The following is a 26,887-nucleotide window of genomic DNA, read 5'->3' as shown; positions in this document are numbered from 1 at the left end:
AAAGCCTGCTCCAAACAGCTATGGTCTGGTCTGCCTCTGCAATCCAGCTTCCCTCCTACCAAGATGGGAGGATTGACTTTTGATCTCTGTAGTTGCACCCGCACATCCTTCCAGGATGCCATCCATGGCCCCTAGTTAACTCCACTGCACGCCCCGTTAGGCCAGCCTTGCCACTTGAACTGTACTCCCTGGTGCAGAATTTCACTACACGCAAAGTTCCATGAAATCAGGCACTCCAGAGGAAGCGACAGTTCCAATAAACGAAAGAGCGTCCACTAACACCCAAGCACAAGCTCTCTCTGTGCCACAGAGATAAAATCCTTGTTGTTTCTTCAGCATGTTGATTCCTAGTCTAAACTCACTGAGAGTGACACAAAAACTCCAGATGCTAAACATGATCGCAGACAGGGTCAAGTTCAAACAACCTGGCAGCATGAGCAGGTTATCTTGCTGTAGCACTAATGAAATGAGCTCACACAAAGAGAAAATGAGACAAAATGGCAAGTAAGATGGGAAACTTACAGAGATGCATAAGGGGACAACTCACACACGTGACATGCTTATATCATAGGATATGCGCACCATCCATCCGGACCATCAGACACAGGCATGTGAGCATTTCAGGATGCAGCCCATTGAAGAGTCAAAGCTACCTTTCGATAACACTTTCGTAAGTTGTGCAAGGTTACTGAGTTACTTTCCCCCATTCAGTAGCAGGGGAGAACACAGTGGCAGGGTTCAGAAGCCCACATCTCTAACTGTCACAGTGCATATAGCAGTTATCTTGAGACCGAGGATGACGCTTTACTTCAAAAGTTCCCTTTGCTGGAGATTTGCTGAAGTTTACCAACCCACGCGCCTTCCACTTCCTTTCAGAAATATTCACATTAAGATATGCAATCCTGGGAGATGCAGTGCTTAAGAGAGAGCAGGAAATGGCTGACAAGATCACACCATTCCCCCAACATCATTCCCCCCTGCTGACCCCAAACGTATCAGAGGAGACCAATGCACCACGCAGGACCCTTACCTTTAAAGCCCGGACTTTCTTGGCCAACAGGCTTTCAATGTCTCCCGCCACTTTCTCCACTAATTTCTTGGGGACGTTCTCCTTGACCTCGAAGAGGTTCCTGTTGTCATTGTAGATCTAGTAAGGGGAATAAAAGGAAGAGAGTCAGTCTTTATTACAGATAGGCATGAGAAATACAGACACCCCAGCCGTCCAGCTGGAAGGGATTTGGAAGTTGGGAGGTTTAGCACCCAAGGCCGTGGTCTGTCACTCATCCCTCTGGGCTTTCCAGCTTCCTCTCTTCCCTAGCAGACACACCTAGGGCTCCCTCCACACCCAAGCCCTGAGACACCCCGTACAATGCTCACCCATCCCTCTCTTGAGGTAAATGTGCAATGCAGTCAAGGTCTCTCCAATTTTTTCACCCATTTTTCAGTATCTAAAAGATGGGCCCAGACCACAGTAACAATCCACACTCCAGAGCTCACTTGCCAGATCAGGCAACTGCAAGATGAGCTCGCTACCCCCACAGGGCCCATAGTTCAATAGACACACAGGAGGGCTGCAGATGGTGCATTGGCACTGCAGCCCATTGTCGAGTCAGCGGGAGGGAAGAGGGGAGGTTAGCCAGCTGGATTGGACTGAAACAGATAAAACCTGGGACTTCCCTCAAACCAGGTATTTGGCCAACCTATGCTGGAGAAGGGAAGGAGAGAAAGTGAGAGAGAGAAGTTGCTCTGTGATGAAGGCAAAAAAAAAGTCCTGATACAATTAGCCACTTGTTTGGATTTCTAAGGCTTGCAGCCTTACTCCTATAGCACGCTCTTTCCAACAAATGGAAACCACACTAGACAAGCCCATTCAGCCCCAAGGAAACCCCACTGGGAACCCCCATTCATCTCCAGTGAGGGGAGGCTTAACCTCTGCAGGAAACACCGGAGAGCCCAGGAATCCCCCGGGGTGACTAACTCCACTACAGCTGATGTCAGTTCCATGCACGACAATTTCCAGTGCATCTAACACCAGGATTCTGATGTCCATTTCTATCAGAGTACACGCCCTCTTGCCTCTGCCCAAGCCAGATAAATAACTGCCCCTCCTTTGTGTCCTCACCACATGGCCTCATGCCTTTTGTCCCCCCATAGCAAAGCATGGAAAGTCTCTTTTCTCTTCTCATTAAGAGGCATCCTCCTGCAAGCCCGTAAGCTCGGTCTCCCATCAGATGTGCTGAACCAGATGGCAGAAAATCACCCAAGTCCTCACAGTTCACAGGCCACAAACTTGGCATCATTGCTCAAGTGCACTGCTCATCACCTCACCGAGTGTACAAGACTTCTGTCTTCATACCCGCCTACAAAGCATCTTAGCACACTTCAGGTGCTATAGAAATGATCATACGGAGCCTTTCTCCTTGTCCATTCAAACCCAGATCTGATCAGTAGCGACAGTGACCATTTGAGGCAGGGTCTGTTTCTCGCTAGGTCTCTATATGGCACCTAGTGCAATGAGCCGCTAGGCATGATTTTAATATATCTGGGACGGCTGTGGTGGCTTGTGTGAAACGAGCTGGGAGTCTCAGTCCAATTCCCTCTGCAGCAGACAAACATGTCCATCACAAAAGTTACCAGATCTCACCCAGTGCAGGCAGCCTCAGTGGAAAGATAAAGGATTGGAGGGGCCAGAAATAATCTCTTACCCCTTGAGGGGATAAACCAGTGACCAGCAGCAGCATCTGTAGTAAACGCAGGCTTAGATAAGGGTAATGAAAACTGGTGCTTGAGCCGGAGCATGAATGGACTGGACCTGGAGACAAGACGGCAGTGTTCTATATGTACGCATTGTACCATTAGAGAGCTGCATTTCAGGGCCAGGTGAAGTGGGGCTGCACTTCCCAGAAGCTAGTGATGGGGTCAGAGGATGGACCAACGGACTGCTCCAGCATGACAAGTGCTGTGTCCTTCTGTAAATTGGCAAGGGGCAAACTGAAGGGAGCTTGTGCGGCCACCATTCAGGTAGCACTCTGTGTATAAACAGGGAGCTTCGGTCACCAGAGCAGCCAGGCTGACACCTTTCACTGGCACTATGTTCTCTCAGGAGGCTGGAATGAGAACTCCTGTTCTGTATTCCAGCACCAACAGCAGAAAGCAAGGAACACGTTTAATTAATCTGACAAACACTGGCTCCTGCACAAGGTCTAATGCAGAGATAACTCATGGAATGGAAAATGCCCGATGCTGCTGTTTAGGAAGGCCACAAAAGCATTGCCCACCCGAAGGTGATCTTCAGGTCACTCCTGCTTAAGCAGCCCAGGAGAAGGATGCAAACACCAACCCCATGAAAAAAATTCCTCCAATATTTCCATCCCCACCACTTCTTCCCTGAAAATCTGAGCTGAAGCATGAAGCAGTTTCTCAGTGGACAATAAGCTCCTGATAATTTGAAGGCAGCTGGAGGTGAATTTAAAGTGTTTGAATACTGAATCCCCTCCATCGTCCCCTCCCTATCTTTTCCCGGTGGCTGAGACAAATGGTTTCAGAAGCTGAAGCTGCATGTGGAGCTTTCTGAGACCAAGCAAAAAGATGCTCTTTCCTCTTGCACAGCCTCTCCAGATCTCCTTCAGGATTAGCCCACAGGCTCTAGCCTTGTTTTTTCAGACTCTTGCTGTAATTGCCATTCCGCCCAAGCTATTTCTGATGTACCCAATTCCTCCTTTCGTCTGTGCTGCTGGTGGATTCCAGACAACAGCCACCTTGTGCTGACCTTTCATCCAGAAATACCACTGCAGCATAAGGTTCTGCTCCCAGAACTTATGGAAGGCGTCTCTTCCTTCCCAAAAGCCAGGGTTTCAAGCAAGTTACCCTGGGAGTCAGCTTTCCCTGCACATGCACCAGGATAAGAATCTTCCTCCTCTGATGCACCTGTTAGCTGCATTTTAACTAGCAGGAGCAGCATGTTGAAATTTACAAAACTCCACTACTCTGAAGCCTATGGAGAGTTCTTGTCAATTTTGCTGTATTACTGGCTCATAAGAATGGCACTGGTGGGTGCAGAGAAGGGGAGTGTGCTCCTGCACTCCACAGAGCAGAAACCCAGGTAGGTGACATGTTTGCCTCACCAGCTTCAAATCACACGCCCATAAGGAATAACTTGCAAGATCAGGAGATACCTCACTTGGTCTCCTCCTCCTCTGAGGTTGAAGGGCCATGTGGTTCACAGGAAAGAGAAGAGGGATCATCCTAGGAACCAACTCCTCGGAGACAGCTGCTTCAAGAAGTCAGGGCCTCTCAGCCATCCCTCATTTCACAGGACCCCACTCGCTTCGGCCCGAAAGTCACCCCCTGTTCCATACCAGTCTGGTATCCCCATGACATTTATTGTTGGAAATGACTGACATCAGAAATAAAGATTCATGGATCGGGGTAAGAGTCATTTTAAATATCCTGCATGAATAATCTGTGAGTGCCCCCTCATTTCAGGTTCTTGTCACACAGCTGGGTCTCAGCAGGATGGAAGGTGCGCAGGGCTGATAGCAACGGCTGCTATTCTGGGAAAGAATCTCGCCCGAGCGCAGAATGGGTTAAAGATAGAAAACTGAACATAAATTATATTTTCCCTCACTCTCTTTTTTCTCTTTGGTAAGTAACAGCATAACAAAATCATGTGTTTTGAAGGCACGCTACCTCCAGCTGAGCAGCAGCAATTAGGGAAGCAAAAGAAGAGGAGCAATCTTCAAGGAGAAAGCTTTGGATAAAGAGGGCATCCTGACATTCGTGTTTTCCTATTATGAAACGGCAAATCAGCTTCCATTGGTTACAGTCAGAAACTGTGCCAGCCCATTGGGGGGTGGGGAGGAAAATAATAAAGTCAGGCTATGCTCCACGGTCCCCACCACACCCCCTCTGCAGCTATGGGCCCATGCAGGCTTATTATCTATCAGTTTATCTAGGTTAAGGAGAACCTTTCAACTCAAAGGGAGGGTGACCACACACACACAAAAAAATTATTACAGGTGGAATGGTAGTATTGTCTATCATTAATGTTGCTCAACACTTTCAATGCTAGGACCCTGTTTTCAGATGTGTATAACTTTGCCAATCTATAATAGTTTAGGCTGAAATTTTACAAACTGAATGTCTGCCTCAGTTTGAAAGTTTGGAAAATTTCAGTGAAAACAGGCCAGCTATTTCTGAGAATGAAGCTAGGGAAGGATACATTGTAATGGCCTAGCTCACAGGGGATTCGGGAGCATTAGTTAGCATTTACAGAGCTCTCTGAAGACACAAAGCATCATGGATATTAGGGATGCACTATGTTGAGGCTGACAGCCACTCCCACCCCAGCTCTGTTACAACACTTCTCATGGCAATCTGGGCATCCATGACAGATTAAAATTCCCCTGGCGACCCTAGTCATGTACCGCCATCAGTTCTTGGCCACCTCTTGTCTAAATGGGCAGCTTTGCTGTCGGATACTAAAGGGAAGCTACTTTGAAATACTCAAGTATCCAAGCGGAATGGACTGAACTACTGTACGGACTACTGCACGGTGCAGTGCTGGCGTTAGTGTAGGGTAGGGGTTCTCAACCTTTTGCATAACAGCACCCTCTGGAATCTTCTCCCATCCAGACATAATCAATACCCTGCTCCCAGTTACCAGTCTGGGATAAGCAGTATGATCATACTCCCAGATACCTGCCTGCCACCTCCCCCGAGAACGCATGGTGCAGGACACTGTAAATACGTATTTACTAAAGCATGGACTTCAAACAAGAGTCCATGAGAGAACCAAAGACCCACTGCACTAACTTGACCATCTCCCAGTCAATGCAAGGAAGTTCCTATGGCACACTCAGGAGGCAAAGACACGTAGGGGAAGGAATCAAGGAAGGGGGAAAAAAACTTCACTGCAATGGAAGCTTCTGACTAATGCACTGTCTTCTCTATCACCTTTCACCGCCGGCTGTTCACAAACAGGGATAATGCCTCACAACAGCCCACTCCAGTGCACAGCTGCCCACAGCAACACCACACAACACGCTAGCACAGGGAGTGAAGAAAGAAGTATCCAGCAGAGTCTGCAGGCCGAAGTTACTTGACACACACTTTAACCTTGGACAGTAGGCTCAACGCCCTCACTTTGGGGACCATTCATTCTACATGGCACAACTGAGCTCCTGACATCTCAGCATGGTGCCCCATAAAGCCAGCCAGGGAAATTCAGTCAATAACTCAGGAGGAAGAATGATTAATTGTTTCCCCTATCACTTGGTATTTCCTGGAGATTTCATCACCACCAAATGGACCACCCAACCTTGCTTAGCTGGTGAAGATGGACAGACTCATGGCCCAGGGAAGTATGGTCATACTTTGTTTCCTGCCCCGTTAGAAATCCATTGAACTGACAGCCCTGAATATCCATTGAAGAAATATAGTGATCTGCCAGCATAGGGCATTTTACCGTTAGCTCATACCAGCACATATGGAATGAGTGCAATTTTGGCAGAGGTGGTGAGAGCTCCCAGACTTTTGCTGTCTACACTAAAGTTAAAAACAGGCTAGAGACAGAGAAACAGATGTAAAAGATTCTCCCCCCTCTAGCAAGTTCTAAGGGGCTCTCAGACACCTACAGGGCAAGCTCCTCTCACTCAGCCTTATCAATACAATTCTCTTCCCTCACCCACCCCACCCCTCCAACAACTGGTAATTTTTAACACAGCAAAAAACCTTGGAACAGGGTAGGGTTCACCCACCCCCATAGGAGACAACAGTTACACTGGGAAAGGAAGACACACACACACACACACATCCCCATCAGGGCTACATCTGTTAAACGTTGAACAGTGTACAAGTCAGAACACTCACTTTTTCCCATGAATAATGATGAGAGTTGAACCCAAGGTAAGCCCTTCCCTGTCTCTCTGGGGAAGTCCTTGCTGCAGATGCTGACTTGGTTCTGAAAATCTCTTCTGCAACAGGAGAACAGGAGCTTAGAACTGGCTGGCTTCACTGAGAGAAATGAGGGACACCGGTAACTGTTTCTTAGCCCCTTTGCTGGGCCCAAACACACATTGTGCCAGCAGCGCGAGCACAACTGTCACTGGGTTTCATTTTGCAAAAAGCTCGCAGATGAAACTCTACAATTCCAGTAAAGGCTCTCACAGATCTCCACCTGCTCAAGCACAGGGATCCTCTCCTGAGGCTGCTCCATCTCAGCTCTCACACCTGCCAGGATGTGACATTGGCCAGAACAGTAGAACACCTGGGCTTTGGTGCATGCTGCATTATAATTTACAGATAATGTGGGGGGGAGGGGTTAATATATAAAACTTGTTTTTCAGGCTGTCTTCTCACTGCATGAATCAAACCAGGTTTGCACTCTACCAGCCCTACCTGTTATGTTCATGGCATAGATAAAAACAGAAATATTTCTGTTTTTATCTAACTCACTGGAAGGCTGCAACATAACACTACTTTATTTCTTAGAGTTCAGAACCCTAACTCTCAAGAGCCCAAAACAGAGAGACACAAAACATGCTGCTCCTTAAATCAGTGAGAAACAACTCACCCCACACTGCTCTCGGCTGGCTCTTTGCAGACTGACTGATGTGTCTGTGTGGAAAGACCCACATCACATTTCCCTACAGAGGGCCCCAGCTTGCAAGCAGCCCTTACAAATTAAAGTGACAGCTTCTCATTTTAACACAGTTTTCAATATGCCACTGCACCCCAAACACAAGTTTAACCTGTTCCAGACTGAAAATCTGATCTATTTGAGTCACACAGTGAGAGAAGAGTCTGAAAGTCAGGCTGAACCAAAAAAAAAAAAAAAAAGTTATAATTTATGGCTTATAGCCCAACGTGCACCAAAATATACATGTGCCATAGTCAGATCATTAGAGGCCTGGAATGCTGTGGGGGGAGGGCCTTGCCCCAGCTTTCAAGGGGCACCAGGAAAAGAGGGAGTATAAGGCAGGTGGGAAGGGCAGACCCTGCTCAAGCTGTCCCCAAATTCACTTCATACAGCCCCCAGCCCTAAGTAACGCAGTCTACCCAATACGCACGAACTCGGCTCATGCTGTCCTTTCTGTGCCTAGTCAATACTGGCTGGCCTAATTTAGGGCTGCTTCTTTAGGTCCCCTACTCTCTGCACCACCTCTGGACCCCCACATCTTCTAAAGACCTTTGGGGCAGCTCTGCTCCTTTCCCAGATGAGCCCACAATAGATTTTAGATTGGGGGGGGAGATGATAAGGGGGGGTGCTGCTGGGCCAACACATTATCCCAGACGTGGGAGGGAGCAGGAAGAGTCTAGCAGCTGACGCCTACCCTACCAGAAACCTCTTATTGCTAGCTCCTGGGCAATTTTACTCCTTCCCTCTCAGCCTCTCTTTGCACCTGGGAGGTAGGAGCAGCAGGATCCTCTCCTTATCTCCACGCCAGTCAGCTGGCCATCTCTGCCCTGCTGCTGATTGGTCCAGGGAGCTCAAGCCAGCTGCACTGCAGTACAGGGTGTGGCTGACAGCCCTGCGGCTAGCACAGGTGTTCGGGGGAGAGGAACATGAAGCTAAGGTTAACCCTGCAGCGTGTTATGCTATGTAAGGCCACACACCATGAAAGCACTGCTCCGTGCGAGACCTGTGTTCAGAGGGGATCCTGAAATGCCCTCTGCTAGGTCTGTCCTGGGCAGAACCAGCTCCGGCCTTGGCCTCTGCGGAGGGCAGGATGACAAATATTGCACCAGCACCCCTGCAGCTTCCTTCTCCTCCACCTCACCCCAAGGTGCCCACTTAGGGCCTCATCCAGAGAGCAGCCCAGCTCCCACTGGTGTCTAAGATTTGCCACTGCTCAGCATTCAAGCCATTCATGGGGCATAACTCTTGCCATTTTATCATGAGTCTTGTGCTACATGCTTTTCTTAAAGCCCCAGCTCCTGGAGTTATAGGAATATGTGAAAAATCTCCACTTTGGGATTTTCTAGGTTTTTGGTTTTTTAAAAAAGTTAAGTTTCTAGCCCTCATGTTTGCAGAGAAAAAGCTTGAACATGTTCTAAACCCAGAAGGCAAATAGAAGGAACCTAACATTTATTGTTTTTACAAGAATCTCATGAGGTTGAAAGCCTCTCTCATGATCTTTGTGGGCCTGCCTCATGGTTTCAGCCAGGGCTCCAGAATAAGAGAGACGATTCCAACAGGAGCGGAGGGCTGAGAACTCCAGAGTAAGGAAGCATGTCTGCCCAAGCGCCAACGCTCACAGGGGAGCTCCATTAAAAAAAGAGAGCCTAGTAAAAAAGTTACCAGGCTACATCATTAGCTAAAAAAAGAATAAAAGCCCCAATTGACTATTCCACACTGAACAGAGGTCAGCACCTGGACGAGGCCTGCAACCTTCAGATCCTCCCTGAGGTTAGTGACTGCTCAGTGCTGCAAGCAAAGGCATAAAGAGCAAGATTCCCATCTTGCTCTCACTCCCTGCTGCACCTACGGTTCTTAAAATTTCATCGCCTGGTGCTTATATTTCATGCTATGATTATAATCACTGTGGTGTCTATATTACATTAACAGGATGTCAACTTCTGTGCAGCATCAGGGATAATCAAGCAGGCAGTGATAAGAGTGACACCGGCCTTGCTGTCAGCACATCGGGACAATTTGCGCTGTCTGCAACATGTTACATGGAGGGCATCATACATCACTGCGGGGGTGGGGAGGAAGGCAATCCAATGGAGAGGCAGACGGAGGAAAAGAGAGAGGGGCAATTGGAGAAGAGACTATAAAGGGAAGGCAATGGAGGCAGCAAGGAGAGAAGTGAGCCGATAGGAGGAACGGCAGGTGAGGGGAGAAAGCAGCAGGGGGAATTTTGGTGCTGCAGCCCAATCGGGACTGGGCACATCAGCCCCCCCCCTGCAAGCTGCTCCTCTCAGAACCATTATCACAGGAGCTGCAGCAGCACAGTGAGCCTGCCCACCCTTGATGACGCTGCTCTGGGATCTCGACTCCTCCCCGATCTCCAGGGGGAGCAATAAGCCGATTTTAGATGGAGGCACATGTTGCTGACTCAGGAGCTGAATGCCGGGAGGAAGCCAATCTGGAGGATGCACCTGCAGTCACCCTTTCTTTCCCTCCCCATACTCCCCAACCTCCAGCATGCCCCAATAAGACCCTTTTTCCCTATAGCACTGGGATGTGCAGGAGGGATCATACAGGAAGGGAAGGGAGAGCCGGACATTTATAAACTCCATCTCCCTCTCTCTCCAGGCAAGCGGCTTTCCTGCCACCTATTTAATAATAAAAAAGCAGCCATCCTAGCAGTTCTTTGCAACGTTGCTAGAGGAGCGGTAGAGGGAAGCGTGTAGTTAAGCTGCTCCTTGGGGAGAGTGGGCGATAAGGAACCAAACAAACTGTTTAAAAAAAAAAAAAAAAAAAAAAACTTGATTCCCTAATGAAATGTCCCAGCCAAAGGCTGCCAAACCACATGGGACAGGTGGGAGGGGGAAGGGCAAGAGGCTACTGGGAAGGCAGCCCCTCCTTCTCCAGGAGGGAAGGTTGGATGGCTCTTCCATCCAAGGAAGGAGAGTCCAGGCATCATAAGCCACCCGTCAGTTGTCGAGCTGGGCACTCTCCCATCACAGGAGTTACTGTCCGCAACGTTGTCCCATAGTCGTAGCGAGGAGAGGAAACCAGGCCAATCTGCTGACCTCTGGCTGTGCTAGCTCAGAGGCAGCAGTGGACTCAAACCTCTACACGTGACCTAGCCCCTGGAGGATGATAAAGGGCTGCACAGTGTTAGCTCCAGTTACACGCTCCCCCTTGGCAGGGAAGCTTGTCCCAAACTCCAGAGATCAGCAGCAGCCCACATCGCTGCACAGGGCGGCACTTACCATGATGCTCCTGGTCGAGTGGCCTGAGGGAACTGACTCCGTAAGAGTCACATTCCTAGGGTAATTCAGTCACACACATGGGCTAACTTGCCGTTATGGCTTCTCCTTCAGGCTGGGATGATCCACAGACAAACTACAAGGGAAGTTGCAACGTTAAGGCTCCGATTCTGATATGAGCTCCATCCAGAAAGGAGCTGGGGGCAACCATGGAGCACCATCAGTGTGAACAGGGGCCTGTCCCCGTGGAGCTCATGGTCCGATCGGGGCCTAGGTTTATCACAGCAGGCTTCAATGAAGCACATAAAAGGATACAGCTCCTAGAGCTTTAGAAATCAATCCCACAGCGTACTCGGCTCTCTTCTTTCCTGCACAATAAATAAGGAGCGGTCTACCCACAAAAGTGTAATCAATTTAAGTAAGGCCTTGTCTACACACACGAGTCGTATCGTTTTAATTTTCCCGGTGTAGTTGGAGCTGTACAGACATCCCTAAGGCAGGTGCAGTTATATCAGCACAAAGGTGCTTTATACAGGTACAGCTATTCCTGTATGGGAGGAATAAGCTGCATATACCAGTATCCTTGCATTCACACCGATATCATTATCCCAGTACAAAACCGACATGCAAACCTGGCCTAAAAGGTGTGGGTTTTTTTTTAAAGCAATGCAAATCCTTACTGGGCAAGTCAAACTGATACTAAGATTTAGGTGAAGTCGATTCCTGGCTGATTTTTGCTTATATTAGGATTAGGATTTCAGTGCCCACACAGGAGTTGGCACCAGGTTAACTAATTTGGATTAAATGCCCACCATTAGTTAAACCAGCACAGATTATGGGTGCAGATAAACACTTAATAAAGTACCATACTTTACTTAGTAAAGTACCAGTCTAGTTTTTGGTATGTTTAATAAGGGTTGGTTTTTCCAATAGGCAATAGGATATTTTTTACTTACACATTTATTTACGAGACTACATGGCATGTTTGAATACTGATTTGCCTGCCCTCAGCTGTTTATTTCCATGCTTAGGTATTTTTAAATCAGTACATTCCTAGGAATAGCTGTTTTAACTACTTAACCTTAATAGAAAGTTAACCACATGACAGCAGGAGGGGATATTAACTATGTAACCCTGACCTGGGTCAAGTAACCAGAGCCAGAAAGCTAAGACCATTTATTACAGGGCACTCTGGGAAGTAGGGGAGAGAGGGGAAAGGGGGCGGGGGGACAGGAGGGAAGTCACCACGGGCAGTTTAGGAGGGATGTGGAATCAGATGGTGCTCGGTTGGAGAGGTTGGAGAAGGGCCTGGGAAGCCCAAATTAGGCACCGGAATTTTGTGCTGAGAATGATAGCTTCAGCAGGAGATAAAGGAGTCCAGGTGAGGGTAGAAGGCAGTGGCTAAAAAGAAGCCAACACACTGAGGGGGGCAATTTGTCTGCTTCCCCAGTTCTCCCCATTGTATATTTATGTGGTTGTCCTCCCCCGCTGCTATTCATTCCACTGCCTTGGGTCTTAAAAATTGAGTTTCCTTCTTCTAGCCTCCTCCAGGTCATCTTCTTTCTGCTCTGGCCCTACCTTTAACTGACACTACACAGCCCACCAGAGGAGCTTCATCCCAAGGTGAGACGCTCAGGAGACAGAGCTGATGCTATGGCTGGTACAGACCCTTCAGGGCCCTAAAGGAGCTCCTCCCTCATTAAGCATGGCTCCCTGTGCCTCAGTTTCCCTAATAACAAACAGGAAAAGGCAACACAGCTAAGCGGATTGGGAAGCTAAGACCCAGGGGAATTACCTCACGAGCTCAAGGAAAGGAGGCAGGACAGCCAAACCTAACTTTCCAAAGGGCAGTCTCCAAGGGCTGCTGCTGCTGCTAGGAGAAAACTGCTCCCCACTCCCTGAAGGAGCACCCTTTGCTTGTTTTGTATTGGATGATTCTATTTTTAAATCAGCAGCCTAAGGACCCGAGAGCCCTTATCACAAGGCTATACTCTAGGCTAGCTCTAAAATAAACAAACAGGGCTCTTTCCCAAAAGTGCTCTCTCTTCAATGCCAGAAAAGCATGTCCGGTTTGTGGGAAGGTTTCTGCTACATGAGCCTCATTAACGTTCTCGTGGAAGCTTATTTTTTAGGCTGTCCTTTTACCAGCAGAGAGAGAGAGAGAGAGAGAGAGAGAGAGAAATTCCACGACCACCCTTTTTTTCTTCCCATTCCTTTTGTAGCAATTAAGGGCCAAATTCTGCTCTCCATTACAATGATGAAAATCCAGGGTATCGCTACCAATATAGTTACTCTGAATCTACATTGGTGCAAGGAAAAGCAATATCTGGGCCAGTGGCGGCATGCTGCCAATGATATTAACACACCATCCATAGTCATTTGATCCAGGACTAGTGCAGCAGTTCTGGAGGGAAATTTGGTAGGCAACAGCACTAATGAGATAGCCCCATCAAACATGCGGTCTGTAAGCAACCAATAAAAAGACAATAGCTGGGCTTTCACCAAAATACCTTGGAAAACCACCAAGAGATAATGATCCCATTAGCAACTAAGAACAAGGTCCTCCTCATTAAAGCTCTCTAATGAATTTTTACTAATTTTTACTTTTCTCATGTTTTAATACCTTACAAAAAGTGAAACCAAGGATTTATTTCTACAGAAGATCTGAGAGGTCTATGTCACCTTGCCATGAGGAGCTCAGACACATGAGGGAGGCAGTGCAGACTAGTGGCTTTGCATCTTTCGGGAGGCTTGGGTTCAAATTATGGTTAAGGCCACAATGGGAAATGAACTTGGTGGGTTCCATCCTAGGCTCTGTTTGAAAGCATCACCAGAGTTACCCTGGCATTTGACAAGCCTAGAAGGCTTTTGATCATAAGGTGCCCAGAAACAGTATGGGACAGAGAGACCCACAAGTAAGCAGTGAGGTGCACTGAGAAAGCTGGGTGAGACCCCAGGACTGGGATAGAAAGGGATGTAGCAAATCAAGTGTGAAGGGCATTGGAAGAGCAGTAGGACTGGAACAGCAAGGGGGACTGCCAGGCAGGATTGAGGCACGTTGGTAAAGCTGTGTGGGATCCTAGGATTGGATTAGCAAAGTGTGCTGCAGGGTCAGAACTGAGATAAACTGGGATCTCACGACACAGCAACAGGACTGGTGGGTGCAGATCACTACTAACGTGCACTGGCAGAGCTGTAGGAGTGGGGATTTAAACAGCACCTCTCTCTGCTACGTCTGACCTTGTCCCAGTCCTTGACCCCCACACTGCCAAACTATATATTAGTTACAATGGAGACAACCTACAGCTATCAGTCAGAACATCCTGCTGAAGACATCTCTGTGCTGCTGCAATGATACACTCAGTGCTATTTACGCGTACAAGATGCTAGCACAGAGTCTCCCAGGGAAATGCAGGTGCAGCTGTCACATCGCAACCCTGACAGCATGCTGAGGAAACCCTTCAAATTAAAGAGAAAAATACAGTGGGGACCTCTTATCCAAGCAGCAAATCACCTTCCCCCCTGTAGCGGTTTCAGCCCTCAATCAGCCACTCATTTAGCTGTGTCTATGTGAACAAGAATAGCCAGCCCTCCCCTGCATCAGACACCAGTGGGGCTCAGGAGGTGACAGCAGAGATCTTCCAGGGCAGTTAGCGTGGGCATGGTAACAGGAGTGAGCCATGCACCCAGCACGTCTCCTTTGGCTCATGTAGAAAGGAGAATCATTGGCTCCGTTGCACTGACTGCAGCACCTGATTCTGTTCAGAAGCATGTCTTCACACAACTGTGTCTAGACACCTGAATCCTGACCTGTGACCTCCCCTGTTCCCTCAGTCCTTTGCCAATACATCCCAATCCAGCAGTCTCTTGTATTTCAGCCCAGGCCTCTGCCTGACATACACACAATGCACCTCAATCCTGAGCTGCAGTCCCACCTGCTATTCCAGTAATGGGCTCCTCACACAGCTCTGCTGATGCATTTTGGTATTTGCATGTGACCCAAAATGCTATTTCAGTTCTACCCTGCATGTCCCCAAAAACTACAACTACAGTATATTGAGACCACTGAACTAACTTCACCCAACTCCAAACACAAACAAGGGGCGATGGTCTGGTAGTTAAGGTAGATATACGAAAGCCAGGAAAGCTGGGCTTTTATTCCTCCAGCTCTGCCACTGATTTGCTGTGTGACCCTTAGGCAAGTCACAACTTCTCTGTAGCAGAGTTTTCATATTGATAAGGATACTGACCTACGTCCCTGAGACACTCTCTCATTAATGTTTGCAGGGTGTTTTAGAAGCCTTGATTGGAAGGGGCTATGCAAGTGCAAAGCATTAATATTCTGTTCTAAGTCTCCAGAGATAAGAGAGAGTCTGCTTTAAAAGGTACTACAAGAAGAACCAAAAATCCTTGTATGTTTCAAGTCAGACACACAAAATACCAACAGACTTCTGCACATACTTTACATCAGCACAGATGTGTCCTAGGATCTTGAAAAGTATCTAAAACCAGGGTCTCGTTTCTTGGCTTTAATGTAACATAAGATCAAGAAAGTGGACATGAGATGAGCTCTGTTTAAGGAAATGCCTTGGAACACATCAGATCCCATGTACAGTACATCATAGTCTTCTGCTATTCCAGCACAAAGTCAGTCAGGGATAGAAATGATTCCTTCCTGATAGCACATTGCCAGTTCCTGATTTAATTTCCATTCACTTGTCATTAAGGGGAAACCTGTAGTATGGACCAGCCTTGCCATGTGCTTCATTCTTTTGTAAAAACCACACTCATATCAGCCTGCAGATACGCGCATGCACACACACACTCTACCTGTACACCCATATGCATGTGCACACATGCACATACACCCAAAGCCATGCACAACCATAAAGGCATGCATATGCAGATGGGCATGTGAAAAATATTCACACTCGTGTCAAGACACATGCCCTAATGCCAGTCTTGTAGAGCTTTACATTCACACACACACACACACACACACACACACACAAGTAAAATCAACTCCTTGGAGGAAAAGTGCCAGAAGAGTAAAGTGGCATTTAAAATTCACAAGCATTTCCTTTCCCACTCTTTTTTCCTTTGCTCAGAATGTTAATTAGCGTTACTCTAAACAGCAGTGGCAACAGCTTAAGCTCCAACCAGCTTTAAAGGAAACCTGGTTATGAGTTCTTTCATGCATGAGATGATTAAGCTAAATGTACATAAAAAGGTGACACAGCAGGCTCTTTTCATTCTCCTTTTTGATACCATTTGATACTCTCCTTCTAAAAATAACACAGTTTTCCAGGAAGGATTCCATAGTTTCTCAGTGCCATCCCATTCTGCCTATGTACTTGAATACGATGTCAGGAATGTAGGTCCTAGCTTCTGGGCTGCACTCACCCCACAGTACTAGTGATTCTCACTGCAACATTCTAAAGCAGCATCAGTACCATAATCACTTCTCAGCACTGTAGATTCTGTAATATACCACAGCAAAGATATTGCGGCTGTGTCTGAGCCTTGCAGACTGTGTGATACTGGGGCTATATCAGAGCAGAGTTTAGTTGGTCAAATGATAGAAAAACAGATTTGCAGTTATATGCATAAATAACAGGGCTGATTTGTTCCTTGACTTTATATTAGCATGTAGAGCTTACTAATATGCTCTACATACAGAAGTATCTGAGCAGTCATGAACAACAAGTATCCCAATCATTTGTCCCAAAAAATCGTGCCGGAAAGTGTAATTATTAGTCACTGTTCATTATGTGCTATTTACCACTGTCCTGTTTTAAAAGATTCTCATCCAACCAAGCAGCAGAAACAATGCCATATGTCTTAGGTGACCAATTACACACCTGAGATAGTTGAAGTGAACAGTTCATGACGATCCCATAGGCTGAACACAGTTGGTCAAAACTATCAGGGGAATAGTTATAAATAATAAATCCATGTGCAGATCTGCACTACTTCACGGATGATTAAAAAAGGGGACAGAGAAAGGCGGCTACATTCGCTACAAATGTTTAGACACAATGGGAAGCTGAAACTACTCTACAGCAGAGCTAGATGCTCACAAACTATGATGATGGACCTGCAAAGAGACTGCAAATGTTCCTCAGTGCTATGTTCCCCAATACTATACTGTAACATAGCAGAGATAATGCAGCCCTGTCCCAATGCTTCCTTTCAGAAAGTACACTGTGCTTGGCTGAGCTGTGTTTTCAGCAAGAAGTACATTCTGGGAGCTTTCAGCTCTGTTATCTTAGAAGCTGAAGAGTTTGTGAATGGGAATAGATGCAAGGAGAATCAAATACAAAGCTTTTTAAGTGGGGAACCATTAGAAGAGCAGAAATCTGCTTCCACCCACTTGCCCAGTTTCCTGGTGCAAAGTGGTTCACTCCTACTTCAAATTTTGATATCCTTGAACACCTGCCTCAATGCAGCTCACCAGCCTTAGTGATGCCAGGCTACCAGCCATTGGCAACACTAGATCCAAACCCTCAATACAACTCAGGTGATAGGCAAACTCCACTGCTGCCACCTGCATTTCCTGCCTCCTCCTCCGACATAGCTCTGGCTGACAAAGGATACCACTACCACTACCCCTCTCTCTCTCTTTCCAGGGCCATTATTGGGTTGTTCCAAGAGTAATTTACACTCAGAGGGGCTCATGTGACATTACACAAAATCAACTTGTTTCCAGGAATTAAATGTTCTCAGTAGTGATATCCTTTTTTTTTTTTTTTTTTTTTTAAATGCTCTTTATATTGCTACTAATGAACTAAGCCAACATAATGCCTGATAATTCCCAGCTGGGACTGATCGTCAAGCTGATGAGAATTTTATAGTTGGATTCTTCCCTGTTCTTTTTTGCTCCCCCAGTCTGAGTTAAGAAAAATCTTAGTAGAAAAATACACAAAAAACAAGATGCACGCCTTTTTCCTCTTGCAAGACATACAGAACAGTCTCTCCAGGAGATGCCTTTCCTAGTCGTATTAGTTATTACTGCCTCTGCATGGTTTCTAGTTATGTGTGCATTTGGAGAAGAAGAAAAAAAATGCCCAAGTTCATGAAATGCCTTCATTTCTGCTTCAAGATGCCTCTGTGAATGTTTTGAAAGAAATGACCCATAAACTTTTAAAGTGATTAACAGTTTATTAACTTGAAGGGCAAATCACATTACAAACAACAAACAACAACAACACAATAGAAGAGCAAAGCATCAAGTCTCTCTAGAAACACTGGGAAGTTCTGGGGGAGTCTAATGATCTAACTGCATCACCTCTTTCTTTAAAATGAAATCTTCCATTTTGTCCAATTTTCGTCCACTACACCCCTCGCCCTACCTCCCTAGCATCTGCTGTGGGCATTTCTTACTTAAAGACTCAACAAAAACACTCCCAGCTATGACTCCAGGAAGTATGTGCTCAGAGTACTTTCTCTTAACAAAGAAAAGATTAAGAGGAGACTTGAATACAATCTACAGGTCCATGAGGAACAAATGTTTTATAATGGGCTCTTCAGTCTAGCAGAGAAAGGCATAACATGATCCAATTGCTGGAAGTTGACTGGAAATTCAGACTGGAAATAAGGTATACATTTTTTTTTTAAACAGTGAGGGTAATTAACGATTGGAATATTTTACCAAAGGTTGTGGTGGACTCACTATCTCTGAACTTTTAAATCAAGATTGGATATTTCCAGGAATTATTCTTGGGAGGTCCTATGGCCTGTGTTATACAGGCGGTCAAACTAAATGATCACAGTGGTCCCTTCTAGCCTTGGAATCTGTGAATCCATGGGTTTTGATTTTGCGCTGAAATCCATGCAGCCTGGTAACACCAAGATCTGTGGCTCCTGTCCTCTGTTTATTCTACGTAAATTGCCTTGACTTAATGTTCAGTTCCCTCCATGCCTCTGCAATTCCAGAAACTCTCATCGTGCCATTGTACCTCACAGTACAAGGATGGAGCTCTCCATTTTCACAATGACCTTATAGGAATTCAGAACTCTGCCCTGTCTCAGTCCTCTCCGGAGCTCCTGGCTGCAACGGGGGGGGGGGAAGAAGCTCCTAGTTACTCCAGTCACCATAGGGAATGGTGCAGAGCATTGACTATAGGGAATCTCCAAGCTATTCCAGCCCCAGCTTCTCCCAGCAGGCGGCGCTTTAGGGAATGGTGCAGAGGCCAACTACGCAGATCTACGCCAACTCTTGCAGGAGTCGCTGAAGGGAAGAGGCATATCCAATGTGCTGAGCTATCAGGTACTCCAGGCTGCAGCTTCCCTCAGCAGGGTCTACTGCAGGCCAGGAAGGGAGAAGAGCAGTAGTGATGGTGGAGTGCCCAGCTACTCCAACCCACAGCAATCTGTGGTTGTGGAAGAGCTCCCATTTAATCCAATCGCTGCCTCTCCCAGCAGGAGGCATTGCTTATAAAAGGCCAGGAGGGCTCACTCTGATAGAGCTCTTACAAAGAGGAGAGGGCAGGGGGAAAAGTGCAATACAAAAACCCTTCAGAGAAAATAAATATATGTTTCTAGAAACCATGAAATGCCAATGCACACTTGTTACCCCCCTGAGTCCACCCCCCTCCCCCCCGCGCAGACTCCAACAACAAAACTGTTAAGATATTTTTAATAACTGACACTAAATGATGTAATGCATATAGTGTAATTATGCTTAAGTGCTTTCCACGTTAAATGTCATTTCAGTTATCACTTTTTAAATGCAATTTTTATTGAGTGCACAATAATAATTTTGCTACCCTATGAGCAAGTTACAAAAAGAGAGCAGAACCGGGGAAGGAGGGTGTGAAACCTGAAACCTGACAATGAAATGCACTGGGACACACAGAGATACTGTCTCTGAAAGCTTAGAAATAATAAAAAAAAAAATAAAAAAGCCCAAAATTACAAGGCTGCGAATTGCAATAAATTACAGCCTCTACTATGGCAGATAATGGGAAGTGGAAAGAGGGGTGGGGGTAGAAATCTGCATAATTTGTCACCGCTGACCCGAGACACCTGGGCAGCCTGCGGAAATGTTTGGCTATTTCTGATGCACAGTGAACAACAGTCCTCAATGGCTATGGAGGAGATCAGGACCGGGGCAGTTCCTTCAACCCTCCTTCAAGTAGAGGAGCTTCCTTGCCCTAAAGCCCAAAAGAAACACGTGGCGCCCCCACAGGAGGTCTTCACCAGTCTACAATATACACCGCTGGGATTCTGAGAGAGCCTAGTCAATGGAACTCCTCTGTCAACAGGCTGAGCCCACAGCCTGAAGCTTCAGTCTGCCAATCCAATGAGAAGAAAGCGTCGAAGAAAGCAGATACACTTCACAGGGAAGGGGGAATGAATGCACTTAGGTCATCTGTTAAGTATTGGCTTTTGGAGTATGTCTACGCTGCCTCTGAGAGGCGTGACTGCAGTGTGTGTAGATATACCCCAACTAGTTCAAGTAACAATAGCTGTGACGCTGCAGCAGCACGGACAGCGGTTCCAGGCTGCAGGTTCCTACTCGAGAGGCTGCTGCCTGTACTAGTACAGCTCCAAAGCCAGCTCACATGCTGCAATCACATCTCCCAGCTGCAATGGAGACATGCCCTTAAAGATACAACTCTCCCTCCACACCGTCCCGACGCCCTGCCAAGCCCATAGGATCAAATTCACCCTTGGCATCAGTGGGTGAAGCTCCCACTGGAGTCAATGGGAGATGTGTCCACTGGCCCAAAGCAGGATGCTACACAAAAGCCAGCTAAAAGAGAGGAGATTGTTAGCAGAACAGGACTGGCAGTCTCCAGCCAGACTGACTCACCAGGGGGGCAGGGGGAGCGAACGGCTCCCATGCCATAGTTACACAAGAGGCACACTTCAGCCATAACTACAGCTGGCAACTCTGAGTAGGGGGAGGAGGAGGAAAACAAGCTTCTTCTCAGGATCGGGACCAAACATTGGGAGACATCATGCTGCCAGTGCTGATGCACAACTCCCTGTTGATTTTATGGCCAGCTGGAACTCGGGACTTTAAAAATAAATATATAAATAAAAAGACAAAGGAAAATCCAACAGAGTAAAAGAACAAACAGAATCAGAGCAGCTAGGTTCCAGGAGTAGAGATGAACTGGATCTTAATCTCTGGAAAATTAAATTGGAAAGAAAATGGAACAACAAAAATAATATCAGCTGATGCAGATCATTCTCTCTCCTGCCTCTTCACAGCACTCTGCCAGCTCTGTTGGACTAAAATTTGTCAGGATGGTGAGATGGGTTGGTTGCTGGTTTGTTTGGGGGGAGGGGGGGCCAAGTTGTTTTAATTTTTCAAGTGGGGAAAGGGAAGAGGAAACAGCTGCAGCTGCTCTGAGCCACTCTAGGCAGCTGATGCCCGTAAAGTGTCCTAGCATATTGGGCCGGTGGGAATTTACAGGTCATCCGTTCCTTACGCAGGGATTACACTATTCAAAGGCATTTGATTCCACTTCTTTCATGTCTATTTGTGGGACCAGTTACAAGCCTTTCAGAAGCCTGGTAGGGCTACTATGTTGCCGCTAGACCTCATAGTAATCTCAGAAGAAATCTCACACCTCAGTGTGCGAAGAGACAAAACCTGCGAGCACAGGGGGGTTATTACAACTCTGGAGACTGACCCTGAAGAATCTGAGCCCCACATTGTGATCATCATCAGCCTTAGTGCAGACTGGCGTCCTTGGGGGGCAGTGTCATCAGAACAGCCAAAAGCTGAACAGGCCAGGCACAGCGAATCACCTTCTCAACCTTCAGGCTAGGACTGAGGCCTGTTGGTGGGACAGCACCGAGCAACGCATACCCTGCCGCTGCTCACGCTGCACCTGTTCTGGGGCTGAAGGACGTCAGGCTCCAGGGCTGTTCGGCTGGCACTACGATACAAGGTTTGCTCTGATTTTGCAATGGAGGTCAGGCAGAGAGGAGCCTATGGCCCTGGGAGCACTGAGCACACTCCAGTTCAAAAAATTAGTCCAAGGTGTACGTGCAGAGAACTGACAGAAAGGCGAGTGGCCCTGCTTCCCCTTCTCAGTCCAGTCCTTATGACAAGCATCCCAGTGCAGCAATAATAATGGGCTTAAAGAGCGTAGTCCAGCTGAACCTTGCGTCTCTAGAATGGGTTCACTGGGCAGGGAGGGACTGTGACTGGATTCCCCGCCCCAATCCCAGTTCTTCTGGGACGCTTCACCGTGGAGACTGGCTGAGGCTGCCCCAGTGAGTGCTCCCCGAGGCCCAGGTTGCTCCTTCTCAAGGAAGATGTGCATGGTTAGTGATTCTACCCTGACCAGGTAGCAATACCGGTGCATCACCCCAGCAGGGGGTGGAGATCTGGCGACTAAGTCCCCAGCAGGACCTGGGCCCAGTACACTGAGAGCAAAGGAGAGATGATGCACAGAGGCACTGCAGCCTGAGTGCCATGCTGGCATTTATAAACTAGACGGGAAGTCTCTTGAAGGTGAGGGCTCTGATCTCAGTACTCCCCCCACGCCCTGAGGGGCCTTCCCTCATGTGCTGATGTGCTCCAGCATGAGTCCCTAATCAGGGCACAGAGCGAGTAGAAACAGGCAGGCGCTGGGCTCCAGCACTTTCTTCTCAGCGGGAGCCGAGTGCCAGCACTTCCCCTGCATTAAAAAATAGGATGTGTCTCACTGTTTCACATGAGCCAGGGAAAAAGGCTTCAAAGGTTTAAAAGAAATTAAACAGAAGGTTAACAGGAATGCAATTTCCAAGGGAAGACCAGTTAATTTCAGGATCTGAACGGAGCTGTTCTGCAGGGCTCGGTCCTGCTTTCCTATCTCCCTGCCTCTCGGGCTCAGAACCACAGTGCAGCACCAGCTCATCCGCCACTACCCCATCTGCCCCGCTCCTCAGGTCAGCCCTGTCCTGCCCCCATCACAGGAGCGGCCCTTCTCCCCCACAACGCTCCTGGCACTCGTCTCCCTGGCTCCGGCCTGCCCGGCGGCCTTTTCCCCCCGTGCTCTGCTCCCAGCCGAGACCTGCGCTGTCACTGCCTCTGGAGCTTGTGAAGTTCATTAGCTGCATTATGCCAAGCGGAACATGGAATCACTGAACTTTCCCAGTTGAGCCTAGAGGTGTTGCTGGCATGGCCAAGTCACTAGAGCTTCTGCCACAGACAGCCCTCTGCTTTTTAAGGAGCCAGCAGCCAGCAGGTCAGCCTGCTTAGCCATCTGCTCACAAGCACCACCTGCACCCAGGGGGGAGTAGCCGGATGGCTCTCACCCCAAGCCTCCTTTTAGTAGGTCCCTGACCAAGCGCCATCCAGTCCTTCAAATCCCCTGGCTCCCTTCTCACCCCGACACCACTCTTCCCAGTTCTGAAGAGTCAGCACACTCTTTCCCCAGTCTTTGGATTTTAGGCTACTTTGTTCTGCAATACGTACTGGGCAGAAGGAGACACAACCCTTCCCTCTCTGTTTCCTGGGCTGTCCCACCACTCCTGTACATTCCTTCTCCCACACACTGCCAGAAAATTGTGCACCATCTGGAATTCAACCGGCTAGTCAAGCCCTAACCCTCCAGCCTTTACATGCAGAAAATAGAGACACTTTCTTATGGGCGAAATGGGGAGATGAAGGTGGCAGCAATGCCCTTGATGCCCTTCACCGTCTCATCTCTCCTGCATCTCCCTGACATTGCTGGGCCTTCCATATTCCCATTAGCCAGCATGCTCCACCACCCATAGGGACAGATTTTCTAGGGGCGGGATTTTCATCTGCCATTTAGGCTGTTAACTCAGGGCCAGGTTTGCAGCAGAGCTGAAAATCCAGCAATGCACCAACCTGCTGAGCTCTCCTGAGCATCCTGCCCATCATGTCCCACACCGTACCCAGGCTGTTTCTCACACAGCCTTGCTGCTGTATCAAGAGCAGAAAGGGTGAGCTTAGAGCTTTGTCCTGGGTCTCCTATTACAAACCTCTCCATACACATCCCCCTAGCTCCCCCACCCTCCCAACTCTGACTACTCAAATCCTTGCCCTCTTCTCAGAAGCAGTTCCCTTCATCCATCCCCCAGCCCTGCTGGACAGCCAGGATGCACTCAGCAGCTTTTGATTTTGAGAGACAGTGGGTCTTCTCCTCAAGAGCCATTAACAATCCTAAGGGCCCAGAGAGAGAGCCGAAGGCCTGTGCCCCCACAAAAGGGCCAGGGAGCACTGACCCCAGGCATCAGCTGCCAGCTTGCCTCTCTGCATTTCAGAAAGGAGGCTATTAACCAGGGCTCCTAAACATCTCTGAGAAAACGAGTGGTAATCGATGGTGTACCATTTAAGCCCCTGAGATAATACTATCTAATCAAACAGGCCCAGGGAAAACAGTGTCTTATGGGCCATAAAACAGTCAGAGGCTTATTCCCCCTCATAAATACTGAGCAGCTGCCGCCACAGCAACAGCCCCTTTGGCTCTTCCTTCCTCTCCTCCCCTCACATCCTTCCACTTGAACGCTCGGCTGCTGACAGCCCCTAATGACTTGGAGTCAGATTCGTCTGACTGTCTAATCAGGGATACACAAACGAACAGAGAAGGTCTCTGGTCCAGCCTAACCCTGGATGCATACTCAGAGGGCAAAGACGACATTGCAGGAGAACAGGTGCCTGGAGTAGCCACATCCACACCTCCTAACAGGTACCTGTAGCAGCTAGAGACCCATACGCATGCACACATGCCTGTAGAACATGTGCACACACACACCCATTGGGAAAGGGCCATTACTGGACTCCTCATTTGCATACTGATGGCGGTGACTGAGACCATGTCTCCTCAGCACGCCCACTCTGTCCACCCTCCTCCCCTGTATTCTGGGGAATAAGAGGCCTGATTGCCAAAGAGGCTGAGCATCCACAGCTCCCATTGCTAAGCCCCTCTGAAATCCAGGACCTTGGCATGCCCCCAGCTAGGCACACTCCAAACTCTACAGGCACACGAACTCAGTGGCCACTTTAAAAGATTTTGGTCCCAACTTTCACTCTCCACTCCAACTTAAAAACATCACTTAAGAAACAGCAGCTGCCCCTAGAGTTGGGGCCAAATTCTCCTCCCACTGAGGTGTCCAGCTGTTGAAGCCCAGTTATGCTAGTGTAATGGACAAAAGAATTTGGCCAACATATGCCTGAGGCTCCTCTAAAATCTACCCTCTCTATAAGGAACTCTAGCATCCATCTTAGATCATCCTGTCCCCATGCCCATAGTCAGACACACATTTCCCTTCTCTTCATTTGAGATTTGTTTTATTTTTGCCCTTTATCTGGAACAAGGCAATTTATTTATTTGGAGATTTCAGCATTGTCCCATTGGGACCATATTTGGCTTTTTAAGCATTAAAAATGACGTCTTCTCTCTCTCCCACAACATCCAGGGCAAACTAGGAATCAGGAGTCCTGGATTCCACTCCTGATTGTACCAATGACTTGCTACTTGATCTCAGGTGAGTTATTTTACCTCTCTAGACCTCAGCCTCCCCTGACTGTAAGAGAGGGATAACACTGACCTACCCTTAAAAAGTACTTTGAGATCTTTGGGTGACCTGGGCTGTAAAAAGCCTAAAGTTACAACTCAGGCTACAGCTGAAAAATTAGACAGACCTTGCAGCATGCTCCAAAAGTAAACAAACGAAGGCACTGAACTGCGGAGGCCAGGGTGCTGCCCCGAACAGTCAGACATTCAAACGTAGCGGGCTAGACTGTAAGCAAACTTCAGGTGTTGCCATAAAGAGTAGGACAAGAGACAGGGTTGGAGGCAGTCCTCAAGTATATAGGGCTTTGCCTTATAAAGATACTTTTAACTAGTACCACTCGTAAGGATGGCACTTGTTGCTTTTCAGACAGCTTGTCGGGCCCTCGAGAAGAAGCAAACACAGCGCAGGCACTATTGGTGGAGGACTTGCTCACCCACACTTCCTACCAACCCTGTGGAGAGCCACATAACCTGCCTTCTACAAATAGCTCCTATGTCAATGAGCAGCTCGTGCTTTGCAAGACGTGTTCACGTGGGAAGGGAAAAATAAGTGTAACTGACTCTCTGCTGCATCCAAGGCAACCCCTGTGGAGCAGTGGGCCCCAGGGGCAGTCTCAAAAGGTGCCAGTGTCCCAGTAGGCAGCACCGCACGTGCATTTTGCCCCATGTAACTCTGAGACCTTTCACCCTGCTCCTCCGCTAGTCACTGGAATCCGCCTCCCTTCAACTGAGCCCTCTCAGCTCTTTATAGGGAACATCTGACCTCTTCCCAGCTGGGTCTGATAAATGACTGGGGTGTGTGGGCTGCCCCCAGGTCCTTAAAGGAGCAGGACACCATGTTACAGGTGTAATGAGGCTAAATTCTATAAAGCTCTTCAAAATCTGAGACAGAAGGCAGGGGAGAGGCCAAAACATCAGTCTTATGAATTACAAGCCCATTTCAGTGACGTCAATTCTGATCACAGAAATAAAAATTAACGGTAGCTTACGTACAAGTGATCATGACCTGATCACATTTATAATGTGCAAGCAGAATAAAGTCCAAAGCAGTAATACACACACACACACACACACACGATACTGTAACAGTGCTAATTTCACAAACCTGAAAACAATTATGAGCCAAATCAGCTGGAAGGAAGAAATTAATGAGAAAAATGTGAATGATAATTAGGAATCATTTAAGAACCTTACTAGCAAATGGAAGAAAGGTTAAATTGATAATAATGAATATAAATAAGTTAGGAATTGTAGAACACTGATAAGGGAAGCCAAGGGGACACAAGAAGACATCTATGTCCAGCAAAGTTAAGGACAATAAGAAGGAGTTTTTTTAAATACATTAGGAACAAAAAGAATCCTGGCAATGGCATTAGTCCATTACCAGATAGAAATGGTAGAATTATCAATAGTAATGCAGAAAAGCAAGAAAATATTTGTTCTATATTTAGGGACAAAAACAGATAACATCAAATAGTAATGAAAACACTCCTTCCATTCCACTAGTATCTCTGGAG

The 26,887-nt window shown here is 47.5% G+C and overlaps 1 protein-coding gene across 1 annotated transcript in view; it reads right to left on the bottom strand.

Moving 5' to 3' along the window:
• CACNA2D2 (calcium voltage-gated channel auxiliary subunit alpha2delta 2) overlaps positions 1-26,887 on the bottom strand; it is a 467,666-nt gene that overhangs the window by 354,110 nt on the left and 86,669 nt on the right. Inside the window, exon 3 of the mRNA XM_067561187.1 lies at positions 1,031-1,147. Coding sequence (XP_067417288.1) covers positions 1,031-1,147 — 117 coding nt within the window. The remainder of the gene's footprint in view (positions 1-1,030; positions 1,148-26,887) is intronic.

The sequence above is a fragment of the Emydura macquarii genome, unplaced genomic scaffold, assembly GCF_026122565.2.
Source record: "Emydura macquarii macquarii isolate MOO-44397 ecotype Brisbane River unplaced genomic scaffold, CSIRO-AGI_Emac_v2 contig_2369, whole genome shotgun sequence".
In the NCBI taxonomy this organism is placed as follows: Eukaryota; Metazoa; Chordata; order Testudines; family Chelidae; genus Emydura; species Emydura macquarii.
This window is presented reverse-complemented; position numbering and strand designations above follow the sequence as displayed.